We start from the raw sequence: 19576 nt of genomic DNA, 5'->3' as shown, positions 1-19576 counted from the left end.
ACCTTTAGATAAAGGTTTAGGTGACTAAACTTATGCTTCATAAAGCTTACTGTGTCCCGTATGATATGAAGATTTCCACTTTTATCTTATGAACTTTGTTTCTTGGCCACACTGCACCTTTAACACAACCTTGAAAAATGCCTTTACATACTTGTTTTGCATATGAATGCTTTATATGCATGGGAAAACATACAGCAATGAGAGAATACCCCTGATAACGCACCATGCCTCAGAAAAAGATGTGGGATTGAAATTGCTTTTTCTTATTGTTTCATTTTTAATCATTTCCATCTATACTTCTGCCGTGGTTGGAAGACAAAATGTCACATCAATACAAAGAATGCCTCTAAACAATTCACCAGAGGAACCTGTTTCCTGTGACATTGGGGTCAGCTCATCTCTCCGGAGCGGGTGATCTTGACAGTTCGTCCACTCAGATTTAGCTCATAAATAGAGAAAAACGAACACATGCTCAGCGAAACTCCCTCTCTGACATAGTGAACATGGGTTACACATGCTGCATGTATGTTTCCTGACATCATTATCTTGTACTGATGTCAACAGTTATCGAGGTATTGTCCTGAAAACATATGGCGCAGAAAGATAAGGCAGCATGACTAACCAGTGACTTCTGCTGACCTTCACTGAGATCTGAAAAGTCCCTTTAATAACAGCAGGCATCTGATTCATTGTCCTGTGATCTACAATCAACTGAAGCCAGCCAGCAGCAGAAGTTTCCTTTCCACTGGGGATGTGAAGGCCAAACATGTTGTAAACTGTGCAGGCAAGCGGTTTGTCAATGGATTTCACATTTTATAACTGTTAGTTGTATAAAACCCAAACACAAGCAAATCTTGGCAGAACGACACTTTAGATGTAAAAAACAACATGGAAATCAATGTACAGGTTAAAGACTGAAGCTACAAGCAGCTTTTAATGCACATTCACCTGTAGGTGGCCCCAACTAATACCAGTAATCAAGTATTGCATGCTGTGCATGAGTATAGAGTCTTTGAATACAACGCTTGATTACCATGTATGGCCCAGCACTACCTTCCTGCCACAGCCATGCTTTGAGTTTTGTGCATGAGACTGATTTTTTTTTAATCTTATGGATTTCCTTTGTATACTGGCCAAGTTTGGGACTGATCAGGTAATCAGTTAAAAGCCTAAGAACGAGTTTGTTTCAGTGTTGGTGTCTCTGAATAGCATAATGCTACTCTGCCTTCTGGTATTCCCTCTGTTGCTGGGTTAGCACAGCTAGCTGGAGATAGATATTACATTCTTAATAACGACGGATGGAAGGACAGGTCCATGTCGTCACTTCATAGCTCACACCTCAGTACCAGCACATCGTACTCGTCTCCTTCTCCTCACCTTGTGGGGAAACAACAGGCCTTGCACCAGTTAGCAATTACATGCTACAGGCTGCTAACAGCTGATTTCACACGTAAAAAATGCGGCCATGGTTACATGAAGGATCTCCAGACAAACACAGGAGCAAAAATAGGAAAAATATCATTGAAGACACAACCAGTTTGGTGCCCATGACCAACAAACGAGCCATACAAAGTAAAGACCCACTCCAAATACAAAGATGATGATGAAAAAGAGGCGAAAAAAATTACAAGAAATGGACAAAGAAGAGAGAGCTGCTGTAAAAGGCAGCCACAACCAGCAGGGCTGTGCCTGGTAACATACTGTCTTTCACATTATTAAGCAGATAAAATTGCTGTCTCTTACAAGACTTATATTCCACATCAAAAAGTGAAGTTACTCTGCTTCTCATCTGTGTATAAAGTTTCTTTTTTCAGCATGTTAAGTAAAAAAATGTGATTCATTTAGAACATTTGGGACATTTTTTTCCTGAAGGAATAACAGTATGGGTCTCTGCACAGCTGGTGCTGAGGGCCCTGAAAACAGTAGCTACACACACGAGTGCAGAGTGTGTTGTAATCTCTGACTGACAAGAATGTCCAGCATCATCAACAGATTCCACTGAAACCAATATGTTTTGCAATATAACTGGTGGCAGAAAAAAAAAAAAAAGATGCATCCAACCAGACACATAAACAAAGCCAAGGGAGGGTGCGAATGGGATGTCTGTGTGAAAAACAGTGAAGCACATAAAACTAAAAGAACAATGCACTCATGCTGGCAGAACAGCTTTAAGTTAAAACACATTTTGTGGCTGTTTTTTCACATCACTTTACTAACTTTTGTGAGTCTCAATTATAGTGGCTTTGATGTTGGGATCAAAAGTTGTAAAAATAAAAACAGTGTTGAAGAAACAGCATGACAGCTTTGGAGGTTACCAACTTCTATCACTTAGAACATTAATTGAATTCAGCACAGCTTAGATGGTGAGCTTGATGAAAACTTTCTAGTGTCAACAATAAACTCAGAATGACAGACACCTTTTTCGGTTCTCTTCTCCGTTATGCAACAACTAAATTACTTTGACATTTAGCTGGCAAGTGGTCGATTTTTTTGATGGGCTATTTGTAGCAACAGCACTGTGGAGAGGGAAAATTGTTATTTGAAAGATATCACCACTAACTTCAACTAATCTTTAACCTTTTAGGTAACCAACACGTTTGGATTGGTCTGATTAAACTGTTAGCTTTCACTCCAAATAAAGCAATGGCAAAGCATTGTGTTTTTTTTTTGTCTAAAGTACATATAAATGAAGACTGTTAGCTTAACTGCTCCAAAAGCCTCTTTCAATATACACACACCGGAATTTTTCTGGAAAAAGTAGCTCTGCCTCCTGAAGTTTTTAAACTCCTTTTTCACCCACCCTCACAGCATAAAGTATAATCAGAGATGAGCCTCAGGAAGAATGAGATATAACATTAGCCCCTCATTCTAAGGTCTTCCATTACAACACCTTTGTACTCACACATTTCACCCTGAAACATCATAACCATGGTGTCCCCAGTGCTATTCCCCTGTGTCTGCTCTGACACTTCACATCCCCACCATCTCCCACATTCTGCCTCTGTTTTTACCCCTGAGTGGAAATCAAAGGCAAACTTCTTTTTTGCACCTCTGTGTGCTGAGAGACAGAACAAGGGAACAGAATATAACATTTCCCACCTTAATATGTCAATATGTGAGAGTCAGTTAAACACATGCACTGCAAAAACTGAAATCTTATCAAGTGTTTTTGTCTTGTTTTCAGTAGAAAAATTCTTATGACTCAATATGAGCCACATTCACCTCATCAGTTCAGAAAAATGTCTTGTTTCGTGTTATTTAAAGACAAAAATGAGGTCTGAATTTCTTGTAACCAGTAAAAAAAATCTGCCAATGGAACAAGAGAAAAGTTACTTGTATTAAGACATTATTCTAGTCTCAAGGAAATTTTCAAGCAATTTTTACTTGTTCCATTGGCAGATTTTTTTTAACTGGTTACAAGTGATTCAAACCTTATTTTTGTACTCTGATAATTTGAAACAAGACATTTTTCTGGATTGATAAGTTGACTGTGGCTCATATTGAGTAGAACAAGACCATTTTTACTTAAAACAAGACAAAAACACTTGATAAGATTTCAGTTTTTTGCAGTGTGTTTGCTGTTCTTGCTTTGAGATTATGCCCTTCAAAGTTGATTTTCTTCTGTTCATCCTGTTACATGTAGCTCCTCCACACCGGCTGCATAATCTATATGTGTGCATCATGTGTTCATGTTTGACTTTCATTACATGGCATTGGGCACAGTTGGACACAGTCTACTTAGTTTTTACCATCAGAGAGTGTGTCTTGTTAAGGAGTGATGAGGAATTAATAAACTCCAAAAGGCGGCGACTGCAGCTCAGATCTGTCTGGTAAACAAGTCTGGTGTGGACACAGCAGAGTGGGTAATTTCTCTGATCAATAACAAACTGCAGCAGCAGGCCAGTGGAGAACAGCTGCAGTGACAGGCTCATTTTACAGTTTAATCCCACATCTGCACAGTGTGGGGATCACAGCCCAGTGTGCAGCATCAGGGTAAATGAGTGCATGTGTCACAGTGACTGGGTGGTTAGCACTACTGCCTCACAGCAAGGGCATTCTGATGTGTGGTGGACAGAGACTGTCCAGTGTGCTGTGTTGTCAGACTGAGGGGATGAATGCCTTCACACTGATCAATACATGAAAGACAGAGCTACACTGTAGGAGAGCCTGGGCATGCTGGATGATGATAACAAAAAAATAGGGAGAATAAAAGGAGCCCGGCGTGTCATCTGCTTTATGTGAAAGTGACCTCAAACAAGGTCTTTCTGGAAATGTCATTTAAAGATGCGACTCAGCAGGGTTCAGCAATCAAACACCCTAATAACCCATCATCTGCGAGTGTGTTATTGTATTCACTGAGGTGGAAGTATCCAGGCTGACAGTTTTTGACAGCAAATCTATTGAACTTGGGATTCAAAAGGAGGTTCGCTGTTTGTTTGTATCAGGTCAAGAGATTCCTCTACACAACCAAAAGAGGGTGCTGTGGTTCAGCTGCTGTCAGGGCTGCTTTTAGTTTGAAAGCACAGATGTTCAGAACTCACAGGCCTGAGGACTGACATCCTGCGCCTGAATAAACTATGATTTTCAGCTGTCATCATCCAGTTTTTAAGGTTTTGAAAGATGAATGTCACATTTGTGAACAGTGAGGTCACAGGCTCATTTTAGAGATGATTAACTTACTTTCTTTTATACTTTTTTCTTTTGAGATTGCTATCTGCAACGTCTGATAATTTTACTTTTCCTGTTTCTCCTCCTCCTCCTCCTCCTCCTCCTCCTCCTCCTCTGTGTTTTATATTTTACAACATTTTTATTGTGATTTTCATTTGCAAAGAAAAAAAAACTAAAAAGATGCATGAATCCATTACCAGGAAAAGGAGAAATGTTGTTCATTGGTGCTAAAATGTTTTTACGGAAATCCTGCTGTGAGTCCCAAAAACCAGTGTTTATATTATCTTTACTAAATGAGAATTTCTGCCAAGCAGCATGGCAACACAGTGTATGTTGGAGTGAAGCCTGTACAGACTGGCACTGTCACTAATCCTGCACACTGAACTGGATAGCACATGAGGTCCTAGCTGGACGAGTGACAGTATAATTACATGCTTGTGCTTTTCACTGACGGCCCTGTGGATTTGATAGTGAACACGTACCAGGAATCCAGCTGGTGTATATTAACCCCCTTATTAATATTAGCATTGGCTTGGACACACTTTATATCCTGACTGCTGGTAAATGATCACAGTAGAACAGTGTCACCACAGCTGCACAGACAGCCATAGGAGAGTTCATGCAGTTATAACACAACACTGTAAACTGCAATTTAAAGACATTAAAGTTACAACCAGTGACGTGTTTTCCATCAGCCATTAGGGGTCAGTCCAAAAGAAGGTAAGCCAAACTATTGCAACAGATTAGTATCTGGTTGCTACTAATGCTGCAAGTCTTAAGCCTGGACGACGTGGTTGTGAGCACTACATACTTCTGTGTCAGAGTGTCCAAGTCACTCTGCAACACCTTAATACATGCAGACAGTGTGACTTATATGCTTATCTGGTTGCTAGTTTCTGGTCCTGCTTTGTTTTTGTAGGCATGTCCATAGGGAATTATAATGACTTCAAATGTATTATGTTAATCTGGAACTAATAAATGTTGCCACTCATTGTAAAGAAGGCTTGAAGTATATCTGATGCACAGGGATGTATAGGGGTGTAATGTAAGGCTTGCAGTCCAACATGAAGTTTCATTTTGGAGCAGACACACACCAGGCTGTGCTGACAAGCTGTAACCTTCAACTTCAAGAAATACAACTGATGCAAAGGTGCCTAAAACTGCAGTTTGTGGAGCGCAGATGGCCTAGTGGTCTAGGTTGCATTCCTTGAGGCTCTCCCTCACACAGGCGGCTCAGGTTTGAACCCAATCTGTGGCCTCTTTCCTGCATGTCACTCCTTACTCTTGCACTGACTCGTGCTGTATCTACTGTCCTCTTCTATCCAAATAAAGGCATAAAAGCACAAAAATAACTAAGAAAACAAAGTAAAATAAAATAACTGTAATTTGTTAAGTGTTCACTTGGAGCTGGCTCCAGAAGTACTGGAAAACACAAGCACACCACTCGGATACATCTTGCAGCAGGTAGTGAGGAGGCTCAAAGCCAGCCTCTTTACCTCAAACTACCTGGACAGATGCTAGGTGCAGTTCAACATTTCCAATATGGCTCCTGACAGTGGCCATTGTTTTTAAAATTATATCAGAGACATCACAGATGCCACATACCAATATTACACCATCTATGGTTACAACAGGGCTACATGGGCCTACACTGTAGGGTACGGCATTTATAAACAATACTTTATCTATATAAGTAGAAACCCAACTCAATGCAGGTACTGAAACAATTTTCAAATGGAGCAACAGACTGTAATTTTAGAATCAATACAAACTTAAAAACATGCAAAAGCCCAAAATGATGTTTTTGCATATATTATTATTATTTTATTATGATGATTATTATTTTTCATTTATTTATTCTGTTTTTTTCATCTTGCCTCTGCAGCAAGGTTATATGAAGTGGCTCTGTACCAGTCATCTAGCAGTGGTTGGCTGATGGCAAGGGTAATTTATCAAGAGGGCTCATGTGTAATTGTACTTGTAGATCTGAATCATTTTTGAGTCATGACTGGACAAAGAAAGAAAAGAATCATAACTATCTGTCAAGTGGTGGCTGCAATATTTTACAAAAGTGATGGAAATTGATGGTTGCAGGAGGTCTGAAACTATTTGCAATTATGGTTATTTTCAAATTGGCTTCAAAGAAAACAAATGTTGGTCTGGGAACAAACCTACTGTGAGAGGTATTTCGATGGTTTGCTGTTGCCTCTATGAAATGCTTCTATATAGTTATGCTTGGCTTTTATGAAAAGATTGGCAGCATGCAAACATTTAGAGGAACCTTCATCTGCACAAATTTCTCAATAAGATTTGTGGTAAGATGTGTATAAAACTAATAGGCCCATTCAAGAATCAGATTCTGACCCTTCTCCTCTTTGTCATCAGAAGGTCTCAGACTCAGCTCTTATTGATTTTTCAGCACTATTACTGAATGTTGTTGAAGGTTGAAGTATATTGTGCAGCAATTCATTGTGGTTTGTTGGCTAGATTATTCTACACTACCTTAACTTTTTTTTTTGAAATAATAATAAAAAAAAAATCCTGCTCTTAAAAGCAGCACCTGCAGTGGAATAACTTGTAGCACTCCTGTCGCACCAACTAGGTTTTCCTTCTGTCTATACTCTTGCTTGTGTTGTACGTCACTTTGGACAAAAACGTCCGCTAAATAATACTATAGAACTGTGGAACCATTTCTTCCTGACAGGTTTGTCATTTTGCTTTACAGTGCATGAATAGTGTTGTCTGTGGACGTCACAGTGAATTGAACCATCAAATGGAGGAACATTTCATGTTGGCTTTGCCTTTGAGCTTTACCTTTCTTCTTAAGTAAATGTATGGCAGACATGCTATTAATCTTAGCTTTGCAACTGTCAAAGTCCAGCAAGACCGAACATTTTTGCTCACAGGTTAGTCTCTACATAGGCCCAGAGTTAGGGTTCCTATTGAGAGCTGGTAATGAACCAATGGAAACCTGATACAACTCAATGAAAAATCAATCAACATTGTGATTTGTCAAACCTCTGAGATTGAAGTGAAAGGATTAATGTTGTGCTACTATATTTTCCAGGGAACAAACAGCTAGTTCCAGAGTCCTTCTACATTAAGATTCTCTCAGGGTTACTATGCATCTTTCCTGCTGTCTACAAACTGCACATGAATGCCTTCCATCCTGTGATAGCTGCACACACCAGAGATGGGAGACTCTTTAGCTTCAGTTGATTTCTATAAGTAGATTCACCCATGCAAGCTCAGCTATCAATTCAATTCGATTCAGGTCCATTTAAGGCTCCATTTCCATCCATGCTTCTCAGGTAGCAGCTCAGACTGTATGTACCTAAACAAAGAAGTGCTAGATTGCTTAAGACTAACTACACTAATAACTGTGTGGGGTTGCCATGATAGATATCATCTTTCAGTCACAAGGCTGGAAGTTCTATCCACACGTCCACATCTTTAACTGCCTCCAGTGCAATCAGTGTGTGAATGGGATGGGTTTATAGTCGTTGGGTTTTACATAGCAGCCCCTGCCATCAGTGTATGGATCTGTCAAAACACAGTCCATTAACCAAAGGGTTAGCAAATTGCTCCCTAATGTGATATCAGAAAATGGCAAATGGATTCCTAGATTACCTTTCCCCTCACCAGTCACTTGTCCAGATCTTACTGCAGGTGGACATATTACCTCGGAAGTAACATGCATAACTGTGACACTGGTATAGGCTTTTGGGACATCATACATTGATTTTGGCTAATCCTTATTAGCAGCTGATGACAAAGGCTGCAGAAGAACTGGTCTTCCAACACAAGACTGCACCCATCACTCTACAGTTTGTACTCCTCGCACTGTATTCAAAACTCGCCCCCCCCCTTGCTCTCCTTACTCGACAATGTCAATTGATGCTGTCAAGGACTACAGTGATGATGGTTTGATGATAATTTGATCCATCTATCTTCCACAACTTGTTCAGGTCCAGGTCCCAGGGGCAGCAATGTCATCATTAAAAACCAGTGGTCCCTTTCCAGGGTCACTCCTCTGAAGGGAGACTGAGGCGTTTCCAGGCAAGCTGAGAGATATAATCTCCATCATGTCTTGGGTCTACCTCAGGGTCTCTTCCTGGATGGGCATGCTAGGAACACCTCACCAGGGAGGTGTCCAGGAGGCATCCTCACAAGCTGCCCAAACCACCTCATCTGGCTCCTCTTGACGGGAAGAAGGAGCAGCTCTACTCAGAGCCTCCAAACCTTATCTCTAAGGCTGAGCCCAGGTGCCCTAAGAAGAAAGCTTGTTTCAGCCACAGTCTTGTCTTTTAAGTCATTGACTGTATCCTGAGCTATCTGTCAATCTCACACTCCTTTTCCCTCCTCACTTGTGAACAAGACCCTGAGATACTTAAACTCCACCCCTTGCAGAAAGACTCTCCCCCGACCCAGAGTGGGCAGTTCATCCTTTTCAGGCAGAGAACCATGACCCCAAAATTAAAGGTGCTAATTTCCATCCCGGCTGCCTCACACTCATCTGCAAATGGCCCAAGTGTGAGCTGGATGTCAGTGTTCAATGAGACCATAAAGACCACATCATGTGCAAAAAGTATAGATGGGGTCCTAAAACCTCTGAACCTGACTCCCTCTACCACTTGCCTGTGCCATAAAAGTAATGCACAGAATTGGCGACAAAGGGCAGCCCTGGTGGAGTCCAACTCTGACTGAGAAGTCCATCAAGTTACTGTTGGTAATAAGAAACAAATCCTCGCTCCAAAAGTATAAAGATCAAATAGCCTGTAACAATGAGGCATTGACTCCATATCCCCGGAGTCTCCCCTACCTCCAACAAGATACATTGTTAATTTGGTGCTGATGATAACGATGTTGATGTCAGTGCTGGTGGTGTTGGTAAAGTAATGGTTCATATTAATTTTGTAGATAAAGTAGATTATGTTCATTTAATGTTGATGAATTGATGCTTATGATAATATTGTAAAAGTCAATGTTGGCGTTAATGATAATAATCTTGGGAATGATGTTGCTGTTGTTGATGCTAATGTGAACAACAACAGCAACAACAACATGTGATAATGGTAAATGTAAATTGTAAATGTTATTTATGATTATGTTCTGAATGGTGTTGTCATTGTTGTTCTGTTGATGAGGTTAATGCTGACACTTTTGTTGTTTATATTGGTGCCCCATTGATATTGTTTATGACGTGAACGGTGACTTTCCTGTTGTTGATAATAAGGATGACTATGATGATGATTGATGTTGATTTTAAAGTTATGAAAATGATTTTGACAATGATTTTGTTTACAGCAATGGTGTTAATGACAATGAAGTTGACGGTTATCACGATTATGATGAGGGTGATGATGATGATATAGATGGGAAGGTGTTAGCTTAAATTCCTGAGCACTATTGGGGTGCGCTTGAGCAAGGCACCAAACCCCCAACTGCTAAGGTGCATACTGACAGTGCAACACCATCACTCTGTCCTCTCCATAGACTGTAAATAGAGTGGACAGTGTGGCTATGCCATTCATCATTGTATGGTTTTGAAGCCAAAATACTGCTGTCACAGGCGCAGCCATTGGCAGCAGTTGGAGCCAGAGTCTGCGCAGTAAAGACGATGAGGGATTCTGGGAGAATCTGAGTGGAGCTGGGTGACAAAAATGATAATTTTTTTTTTCTTTATAGAGTCTAATCACTTCTTGACTCTACCTCCCGGCATATTTTACAACCCCTGAAAAAAATACACGAGAACAGCAGCTGTCAATCATCATTAAACGTGACGTAAAACCTTGTTTTTAACCTCACATAACTACTGAAAACGAAACTTTTCTGAAAAAAGAGGACTCAAATACAAGACAGCCAAATGTTATCTTCAAATCACCAAAATAATATTTCTACGGGGAGGATTAATTTTTAAAGTTTGACCACAGCCCATCTGGAATGGCTGAGAAGCTGATTTTTTAACCTATACTGCAGCCAGTCACCAGGGGGAGCAGTTTTTGTGGAGACCTCACTTCGAGCTGAGCGAGCGGACGTCCATTTTTTTTTACAGACTATGGTCCTCTCTAATCAGCGCGTGTTTCTGTGAAATGTGTGTGTATGTGTATGTATAGCATGAGCCAGAGTGAAAAAAACAGAATTTCCCCTAAAGGGATAAATAAAGTATATCTTAATGATGATGCTGGTGAATGTGGGAAAAAAAAGCCATCATTCTTTAAACCCTGTACGCTTTCCAAGTGCACTGGATGTCACCAGCTGTTACTGATGATACTTGAAGCTGTTTATTTACTGTGACTCACACTGTCGCCTCCTCCTGGATGCTCCCTCATGTTTTTCTTACTTGCTGCTGTGTGTTGCTTTGGATCAAAGAGTCTTCTCAGTTTAATTTCAGTAATTGTAGCACTGACACATAAGACAACATAAGCACTTTATTAATTACTCAACATATGGTGTTTGGTTTTTTTCAAACTTAGATTTCCTCTTGAAATAAAATAGTGAATCTATTTTTGTGACATCTGAATTGCACCACCACTTTTCATGGTAATTATATAACAGCTGTGATTCTACTCAGTGTGTTAAAGCAGCGTACAGCAGGGGCTGCACTGAAGGTCATTTCATGGCTGCAAGTAACAATTGGCATTGTCCACAGATTGGAGCCTCTCCAATGAACATGCCAGCCGAACAACAGAGTCCTTCCAAAATAGCAAACTGAACAGGTCTTGGATGTCTGAAAAGCTTGTGTCGATGTGGTTGGTCATGTTGTGAATTGTTGCTGCTCCCTGTCAATGGCAATCACCTGGTGGGATCTGAGAAGGGTTTGGCACTGAGCGACGCAAGGCTGGATCCATTTATACTCAGACTGACATACACAGTTTCCATGTGTGTCTCTGTGTCTCTGTGTTGGTTTGGTCCGGCCAAACACTGACAGCTTCAGTCCTGTGCTTTTTGAAAATAATGAAGAACAAACCGCAGCCATGACTTATTATTTTTGCAGCACGCAATAATTTGGTGATTGTTTTATGCTTCAGCATCCCATCTATTCCAGGACAGACAGACCTCATGAGTTAGGAAAAGCACAGTTAGCTCGATCCTTTCTCAGTGTCATTTTCCTAATTGTAGTTGAGGGAGTAAATTGTCGTGGTATGAGGTTATGATGTAGGGTTTTTTCATGCATTGTTGGGCAATAACAGCCCAATATAATAGATCAAAAGGGCTTCTGTCTGCATTAATTACAGAGGAATCAAGGCTAATTCTTCTTTAAGATAAATCATTTCTGGCCTGTCATAACTTCAGGAGCTGCTATCCTGTCACAAAGCCCATGTTGTCAGATATCATCCCTGAGGATCTTAATTTAATTTACAGTCTCGAACATTTATTATGATGGATTATGTTTGAATCCTGCTGAACAATAACATTCAGTCTCATTGGTCGCACAACTTGCTGCCACAGAAAGGGATACTAAAGCTTAGATTATGTAACATATTGACTCAAAGATCTTTGCTTATTATTATGAACAGGAAACCTCAAAGCTCATTCATTTCCTCTGAAAAAAACTTGGTTCAAGGTTTAAAGGCAATGGATGGACATTAAAGAAATGTATGCGGTGTGGCACTGAAAGAACAAACTCATTTTAATGCAGGCCATGCTTTTGATGCACTTCTTGGTTTGCCAAAACTCACCATTTGCCTCTATTGACTTGATTGGTTGCCACTTTGGTCACATGACATGAGTGGGAGCCCAGGCTTATAATGAGCTGTTTGCCCTGAGCAGTTGGCAAGTGACATCTGTCGGCACCCTTAGACAGGATCAGGTTATTAAAAGAAAGACAAAAAAGAAAGTATGAGCAGAGGAATTTACATTAATGTGCTTTTCAACAGTTAAGTTTGTTGTATTTATACTTTCACTCTTACATTGATCAAAACTAAAATTTAAACACATCCCAGAACCTGCATCAACTGAAAACACATCATCAAATGTTAGGTGAATCCTATAACCAGCAGAAAACAGACATAGTCTCAGTGATGTCACTCATTGGTTCATGAAGAGGAGTTATGAAGCCCATAAATGACAATCCCTGAATTGCAAATGTTGACCCAACCTTAAGTCTCACCCCTAAAGTTATTTAACGTTGGGTGGTGGGGGATCAAATCGCTCCATCCCTAATTATGGAAATCTCAAACCTTGATATCCTCAATATGAATCAATAGATACAATTTTTGTACTAGGCTGTAAACAAATTCATGCTTTCAAAGTGTTTATTTTAACATGGGTGTTAATTGAGTCTCTTTAGTTTCTTTGGACACACAAAGATCCACAGTTTTTAGCACTTCACCAGGCTTCAATTTTTGACATTTAATGTTGCTGCTCGGTGCTCACCTGTTTGTACATGCAGTTGCTTTTATGATGCAAATAAGGAGCATTATGAGAGAAAATTATCCTGCAAAATTTGTCATTAAAGGAGAAATGAGCTATGGAGACCAAAACTGTTTCTGTACCAGACTGTGAACGTGTTAAATCCAGCTGTCAACAGGTATTTCAGCATGGGGCCTACAAGAGATTTCTTTGTTTCTAGAGTCAGCCTTAAAAGTCCCATATTACACTCCTTTTCTGCAGTTTAAAATGGATCATTGATGTCTTCATGAAATGGAAACATATTTTGGTCCAAAAAGCCAATAAATCAAGCACAGCAGCATTGTTTCCAGGCTCTCATAGCCCCTCTGTTCAGAAAGGTCTGATTTAGTGGGCGTGACCTTCATATGTAAATGAGCCACCGCTGATACTGCCCCGCTCTTCCCCGTCAATGAGCACGGCGCCACGAGAAAACGGCGGAGCTCATTTACTGTAACATTACAGGCTAAAACAACAGGCTAACCGCAGCTAAAGTTAGCATCCTGAAGCTAACACAGAGACAGGGGGGGCACTGAGGAAAAGCTCTTACATCTGCTCCACAGCACACAGCAGTTAAAATACTCAATTTTCCAGGGTCTGAGGTTTGTAAGTGGATGTTTGGTAATGTGCCTGGATTCAGGACCAGTCTATTCGCTAGCCCTCTGTTGTACTGTCCAAAGTTGGAAAAGCAGTCGGCCGTGAAGTGACAAGCACCCATGCACGGTTTTACTGAGTGTAGCTGGCACATTTCCTTGATAAATGAACTCTAGCCACTTGTTTTGTCTTCTTCCAAGATGGGAAGCTTGTGCATGGAACTATGTGGCTGTTTACAGCCAAAAACAGAGCAGTGATGGCAGCTGGGAGCGAAGTGGGCGGGGAGGGGTTTGGGAGTATCTGCTCCGGTGGACCAATCAGGTCAGACTTGCTCCTGATTGGTCAAAAAAGGGAATCACTGAAATCCCCAAAATCCAAACATCTCCTTTTAGGTCAGGATTTTACATTCACAAGCACTACTAAATACAGGTTTTGTCATTAAATATCTCATTTTGTGGGCTGGGAGGAAAGCCAAAGACCCACAAATTTCACTAAAAGACTTAATAAAGTGATATTGCACAATATGGGATCTTTACACTCAGTGGACACTCAAAGAACTGCATTTTAATGCACACGAGCATTTGCATTATTTTTCAACTTGGAGGGTTGCAGAGTGAATGTAGGCTACTGAAACCATGAATGCTATATTACTGTAAAATTGTAAACTGAAATAGATGTAGACTGACTCAAATCAGCAAAATAAAAGTCATGCTAGACATGTCCAAGACACTTCATCATTATATCTTAAAAAATACATTGATTTTTGTTTTATTCACCCTTTAACATTGATTGCAGTGACACCTCCAGCTGGAATCAGCAGTGTTTTCCAAGATGAAGACATTGTTTCCAATGAGCACCATCACCCATTGTCCTAAAAATGTGACTTATGCCAAAGAGTGAATTTATTCAAAAATAAATTGGAGAAACCATTTTTGTCAAGAAAAAAAGGACATAAGGCCAAAAAAACAAACTACATTGTTAAGATTATTTCTATTCAACCTGCTCCATAGAGTCCTTAGAGTAAAAGTAAAGCCATAAACAACAGAGAGAACCAAAAAAGCTCACTGAGAAGAGTTAAGAAAAGTCAATATTATATAAATGATGAGGTCCAACTAAAAGTCTACCAGAAGTGGTGAAGAATACAGAGAGACAAGTGGGAAATCAACACAGAGCAGGGGAAGAAAGCTGTCAGACGTGAAAACAGGAACTAAATACAGATGAAGTCATCAAACGCAGGTGTGACTAGACAAGTCACAGGTAAAAACAATAGGTACACACAATTATAAAGGTGGGAAAAACACTGAGGATGGGAGTGAAGCTGTCCAAACGAAAGTGTGAATGGTGCATCTTTGAGTTTATTTTTTTCAACTGTGTGTGAAATCTACACAACTAAGCCATACGAAGACTCTCAGGCATGACCTGGGAGGTTGCTCCACTTCTAATTAATTTGCATATTAATTGAACATTTTCTTGGATTACTTGCTCTCAAGCAAACTGATTCTTATTTCATAATACGGTAATTAAAAAATTATCCTATCCACAGACTCCATCTCTCTCACCCAGGATTATGTTATTGTCCTCGCGTAACACATCCAGTTTTCAGAGACTGGTTCATGTTAAAGTAGGTGGAAGAGAAACAGCATCCTGTGCTTATTATTTTGGAAAGGGTTAAGGTTTAAGGCTCTGAAAATCCCTCTGATCAAACTGGATGCAGAGTTAGCATAAAGGCTTTCCAGGGTTATTATGTTTTGGATGCTAATCAGGTAGATTTAATAGGGATTTGCAGTTCATCTTGAGTCATTACGGCCTTGTTTTTAAAACAAATTTACCCCTCGCTCGTGCTGCAATTATTATTTCCTCCTCCCCTCCTCAATAATAACCAGCACACTTCACTGAGCAAGGTCAGCACTCCAGGATTAGGGAGCTAACTCTGGGTCACACTTGTGACACTTCATGATGGAAATAGCCTGATTAACAGATGCTTTCAGGCTCTGGGATTCAGCCAGTTTGATTTTGCATCATTCATATCCCAATGATGTTCACACACACACGCACACACAACAGCCTTTGTCTTAAATAGAAGCACAAAAGCATCTCCTTTTATAGTCCTCCCACTATTGTTGGCAGTCAGGTTGGGCATTGGAAGGGGGGTGGAGATGACACCTGTGGACAGTGGATAAAGGGACGTGACCCCCAATGTGCCACCTCCACCCAAACGGTGCTGGATCCCTCTGCTGTGTCAGGCCCTGCTTTGTGACTTCTTGAAATGGCCCCTAAGCCGAAGAAGGAAGAGCCAAAACCTGCTGCAGCTCCACCTAAACCCCCAGAGCCTGAGCGCCCTAAGACCCCGGACTTTGACCCCACAACAGTGACGGTAAATGAAAACCCAGAAATTAAATTTTAAAAGCGAGGAGGAACTTTTTGTATTGTACAAATGCAGAAGATAAATGTGTGATATTAAAGAATATCGTCTAAATATTACTCAAGAATTAAGATTTTTTTATTTTCCTAACAGTCATAATATTCAGATGTTTTACATGACTACAGGATTAGTATGGAGACACATTTTACCACCAACAAGATCACTTCTTTTAAATGAAAGACTGTGTTACGCTGCTGTTTGTAGAGCAGTGGAGACCCCATGTGACATAGCCCTGACAGTGCACCAATACAGGATATGTTTAAATGGCTTGTTATGGTGATTTTATTGTTATTTTATCCTTTTATTTGACTTGAAACATGCATAACAACGTAGTTTCCCTGCTTCAGAAGCTGTGATTTTATGAAAGACGGAGCTACAGCCACCACGGAAAGATCTTCTGCTTACTTGGCCCCTTTTTCTCATTGGCTGAATGTTATCATGCCATGTTACAATGGAGTGTGGTTAAAGCCACAAAATATGATTTTCATTATGTCTGTGAATAGCAGATCACCCACACATTCCTCAGCAGGCAAAAAAAAGGAGGGTGGAAAAAGCTGGTAGGAAGAAAAATAGAGATAATTACATCCATCGCCATCCGTCTTTAGACATGCTTTGATAAGTGTTTGGATAATATTTTGACAAAGCTCTAGAGAAGGGCTGGGTTTTAAAGACATCCAGACTTCAGACAGATACTGAGGGAAATATCAGAGGAAATTCACAAGTATGCTGAGGGCATGGGCTATCAAATAAGTGATTATATGTACATAGAATGTAAAGCATTTGATGAGAGTCAGTTGTTAAACACAACCAGCTCAATATTTATTCTTTTTTTTCTGGTATTGCACAACATTTTAACGCTCAAATATCTAATGACAAAAACGTGCTCCTGTGATACTGAGCTTTACAGCTTTAGAGGAACTTTCAGTGTATGTTATTTTTGGCAACCATGTGCAGGGGTGTGTCCAGAGGGGCAGCGAGGGGTGGCATCCCCTCGATTCAGAATGGCCCCCCCAAAATCTTAAGCTATGATTTAATATTTGCCTTGTCAGAGAGAAAACTAATATTAAAAGTAACTATTTGAGCTCCCAGTAGGCACATTATGTTTTCTTAGCAACTTGATGATATCTTTGGTTAAATGTTTACTTATACGCCCTTAAGGAATTGAGACACTGATGTGTTTCACTTTGAAGTGAAAAATGGTACACAGGAATAACAACTAATTTATATGATAACTAAAGCTGTAAGTGTTTTATTTTCAATTGACTCTTTTCCTGCCTTATAAACTCATTGAGAACTCAAGCCTTGGAAAGATGTTGCATAAAAGTTTTCACTTGCACTACCAAGTACATAGATCTGCACACGGTTATGAGTATGTTTGTATATGTGTGTTAATATATGTATGTATGGGTGGATCTACATGAATATATGTACATATATATATATATATATATATATATATATATATATATATATATATATAAGTGTATTTGATTGTACAATGACCGGAAAAATAAACTAACTAACTAACTAACTAACTAACTTCACTGAAACCTCCCTGGCACCAGTAGTTTCAGACATGAAATTAAAGTCATAGAAATAGTGGGTTTTTACTGTTGTGGTCTTGTTTGGTTTTGTAGCTCAAAAAAGGTGTCAATTAGTATTTATTTACATTTCACAGCTAACGCAAAACTCTTCACAGGAGCCTGTAAAACTGAGAAAAACATGTTTCTGAATTACAAAGTCAGCAGGGTCCCCATTATAACACCTTCATATATCACTTCACACATGTTGTAAGTAAGTAGCATAATATTAGATACATTTCACTTGTTTTTTGTCCTGCGTTCTTTTGAACCCTTAGAGTTTAACATGCTGGTAGTGTTGATAGTTTTAAACATTCTTACATTGGATTGCTTCTAAAAATAGTCTGAAAATACATCCAATGAAGGTAAACAACAGTCTCACTGAAAGACGAGCGTGACAGACCCAAGGTCACTATAAACAATGCACTTTGATAGGAACAGATGCTCACTGTAACCTGATCTGATTGGCAGACATCATGTAAGTGTCTAGACAGAGTTGTTGCTCTCACTCCTTGTGAGCTGGAGAGGTCGCCTAATGATTGAGTCATTTTCTTTTCCTTCTCTTTTTCAGCTTGAATTCACCCCCGAGCAGATTGAGGGTAAGGTCATTGTTACAGTTTTCATGTGTGCTCTCTGGACACTTAGATATTTTTAGCAGGGATGGATGGTTTGTGCAACCCAGTGCCCCATTAGTGAGTGAGTTCAGCAACAGCTGATACAATGGTTTAAGGGGTATGATATAACAGAGTAAACAAATCCATCTAAGTTGATCCCTTTCAGAGGAGATCAAGGCCCTTGTCAGTCAGAGTAGAGAGGTGTACCTCAGGGTTTGAGCTTTGGTCTGTGGCTTTGCTTTCGTAACTTTTCCTTGTACCATTGCTTTTCTGCATCCTAAAGGTCCTCCTTCAAAGTTTCTGTGTTTGAGGTGAACATGACTGAGAAGGAATAACTTGTTTATCATCCCACAGACTTCAAAGATGCTTTCCAGCTGTTTGACAGGACACCTACCAGCGAGATGAAAATCACTTATGCTCAGTGTGGGGACTTGATCAGAGCTTTGGGTCAGAATCCCACTAACATCGAGATCATGTATGTCCTTGGGAAGCCTAAGGCTGAAGGTGGGTGTTTTGACAGTCATTGAATGATGCATTGAATTATCTGTTCTGCACATCTCATGAATTTATACTTAGAGTTAGATCTTTAAAAGAAAACTCTCACTAATCCTGGCCAGCTCATCTTTGTTAAATTCAACACTTTTGTGCATTATTCCTTCAGAAATGCAAACCAAGATGCTCGACTTTGACCAGTTTCTGCCTATCCACCAACACATCTGCAAAGCGAAGGACCGCGGGACATTTGAGGACTTTGTGGAGGGTCTCAGAGTTTTTGACAAGGAGGGAAACGGCACCGTGATGGGGGCTGAGCTCAGGCATGTTCTTGCAACACTGGGTGAGTTGAGCAGCCTACTCAAGCAGATTTTTATAATTCTGTCTTAGTGAGGATTTAGCTGACACATTTTCTGCTTTCTTTCCCCTGCAGGTGAGAAGATGAGGGAGGATGAAGTGGAGCAGCTCATGCAAAATCAGGAGGATGCAAATGGATGCATTAATTATGAAGCTTTTGTAAAATACATCATGGCTTCTTAAAAGGGTTCCTCGTTCCTATTCTGGTGCTGCAAATCTTCGCATTACAAAATTAATGACCTAGTAATGAGTTTATCTTCCTTCAACAGAACATTAAAACCCAGCTTCAGATGTTTCTGTGAATCCCATCCTGTACATTTCTCATTTCCATCTCAGGTCCACACATCGAAATTTCACAGTGTTTTCAAAAATACTTGACATTACTTCTGTTCATATTGTGGATCTCAGTGAATAAATAAATCAATCTGATCATGTTGTCTTTTGCAAATCAGTGCTAC

At 40.0% G+C, this 19576-nt stretch overlaps 1 protein-coding gene across 1 annotated transcript; it reads left to right on the top strand.

The window, feature by feature from the left end:
- The first annotated feature begins 15889 nt into the window (after nt 1-15889).
- On the top strand, nt 15890-19352 carry myl13 (myosin, light chain 13). Its single transcript, XM_074688616.1, has 5 exons — nt 15890-16027; nt 18227-18254; nt 18624-18773; nt 18931-19104; nt 19195-19352. Exons 1-5 carry the CDS (start codon nt 15920-15922, stop codon nt 19299-19301), a joined length of 567 nt encoding a protein of 188 aa, XP_074544717.1. The 5' UTR covers nt 15890-15919; the 3' UTR covers nt 19302-19352.
- The last annotated feature ends 224 nt before the right edge of the window (nt 19353-19576 follow it).

The sequence above is a fragment of the Halichoeres trimaculatus genome, unplaced genomic scaffold (genome assembly GCF_033239565.1).
Source record: "Halichoeres trimaculatus isolate MK-OKI-2021-1 unplaced genomic scaffold, fHalTri1.1 fHalTri1_scaffold_15, whole genome shotgun sequence".
Classification (NCBI taxonomy): Eukaryota; Metazoa; Chordata; class Actinopteri; order Labriformes; family Labridae; genus Halichoeres; species Halichoeres trimaculatus.
This window is presented reverse-complemented; position numbering and strand designations above follow the sequence as displayed.

Coding starts and splice junctions, on each gene's coding strand:
- myl13 (XM_074688616.1), top strand. CDS start 15,920: ATGGCCCCTAAGCCGAAGAAGGAAGAGCCAAAACCTGCTGCAGCTCCA. Junction 18,255..18,623: donor CACCCCCGAGCAGATTGAGG/GTAAGGTCATTG, acceptor ATCATCCCACAG/ACTTCAAAGATGCTTTCCAG. Junction 18,774..18,930: donor TGGGAAGCCTAAGGCTGAAG/GTGGGTGTTTTG, acceptor TTATTCCTTCAG/AAATGCAAACCAAGATGCTC.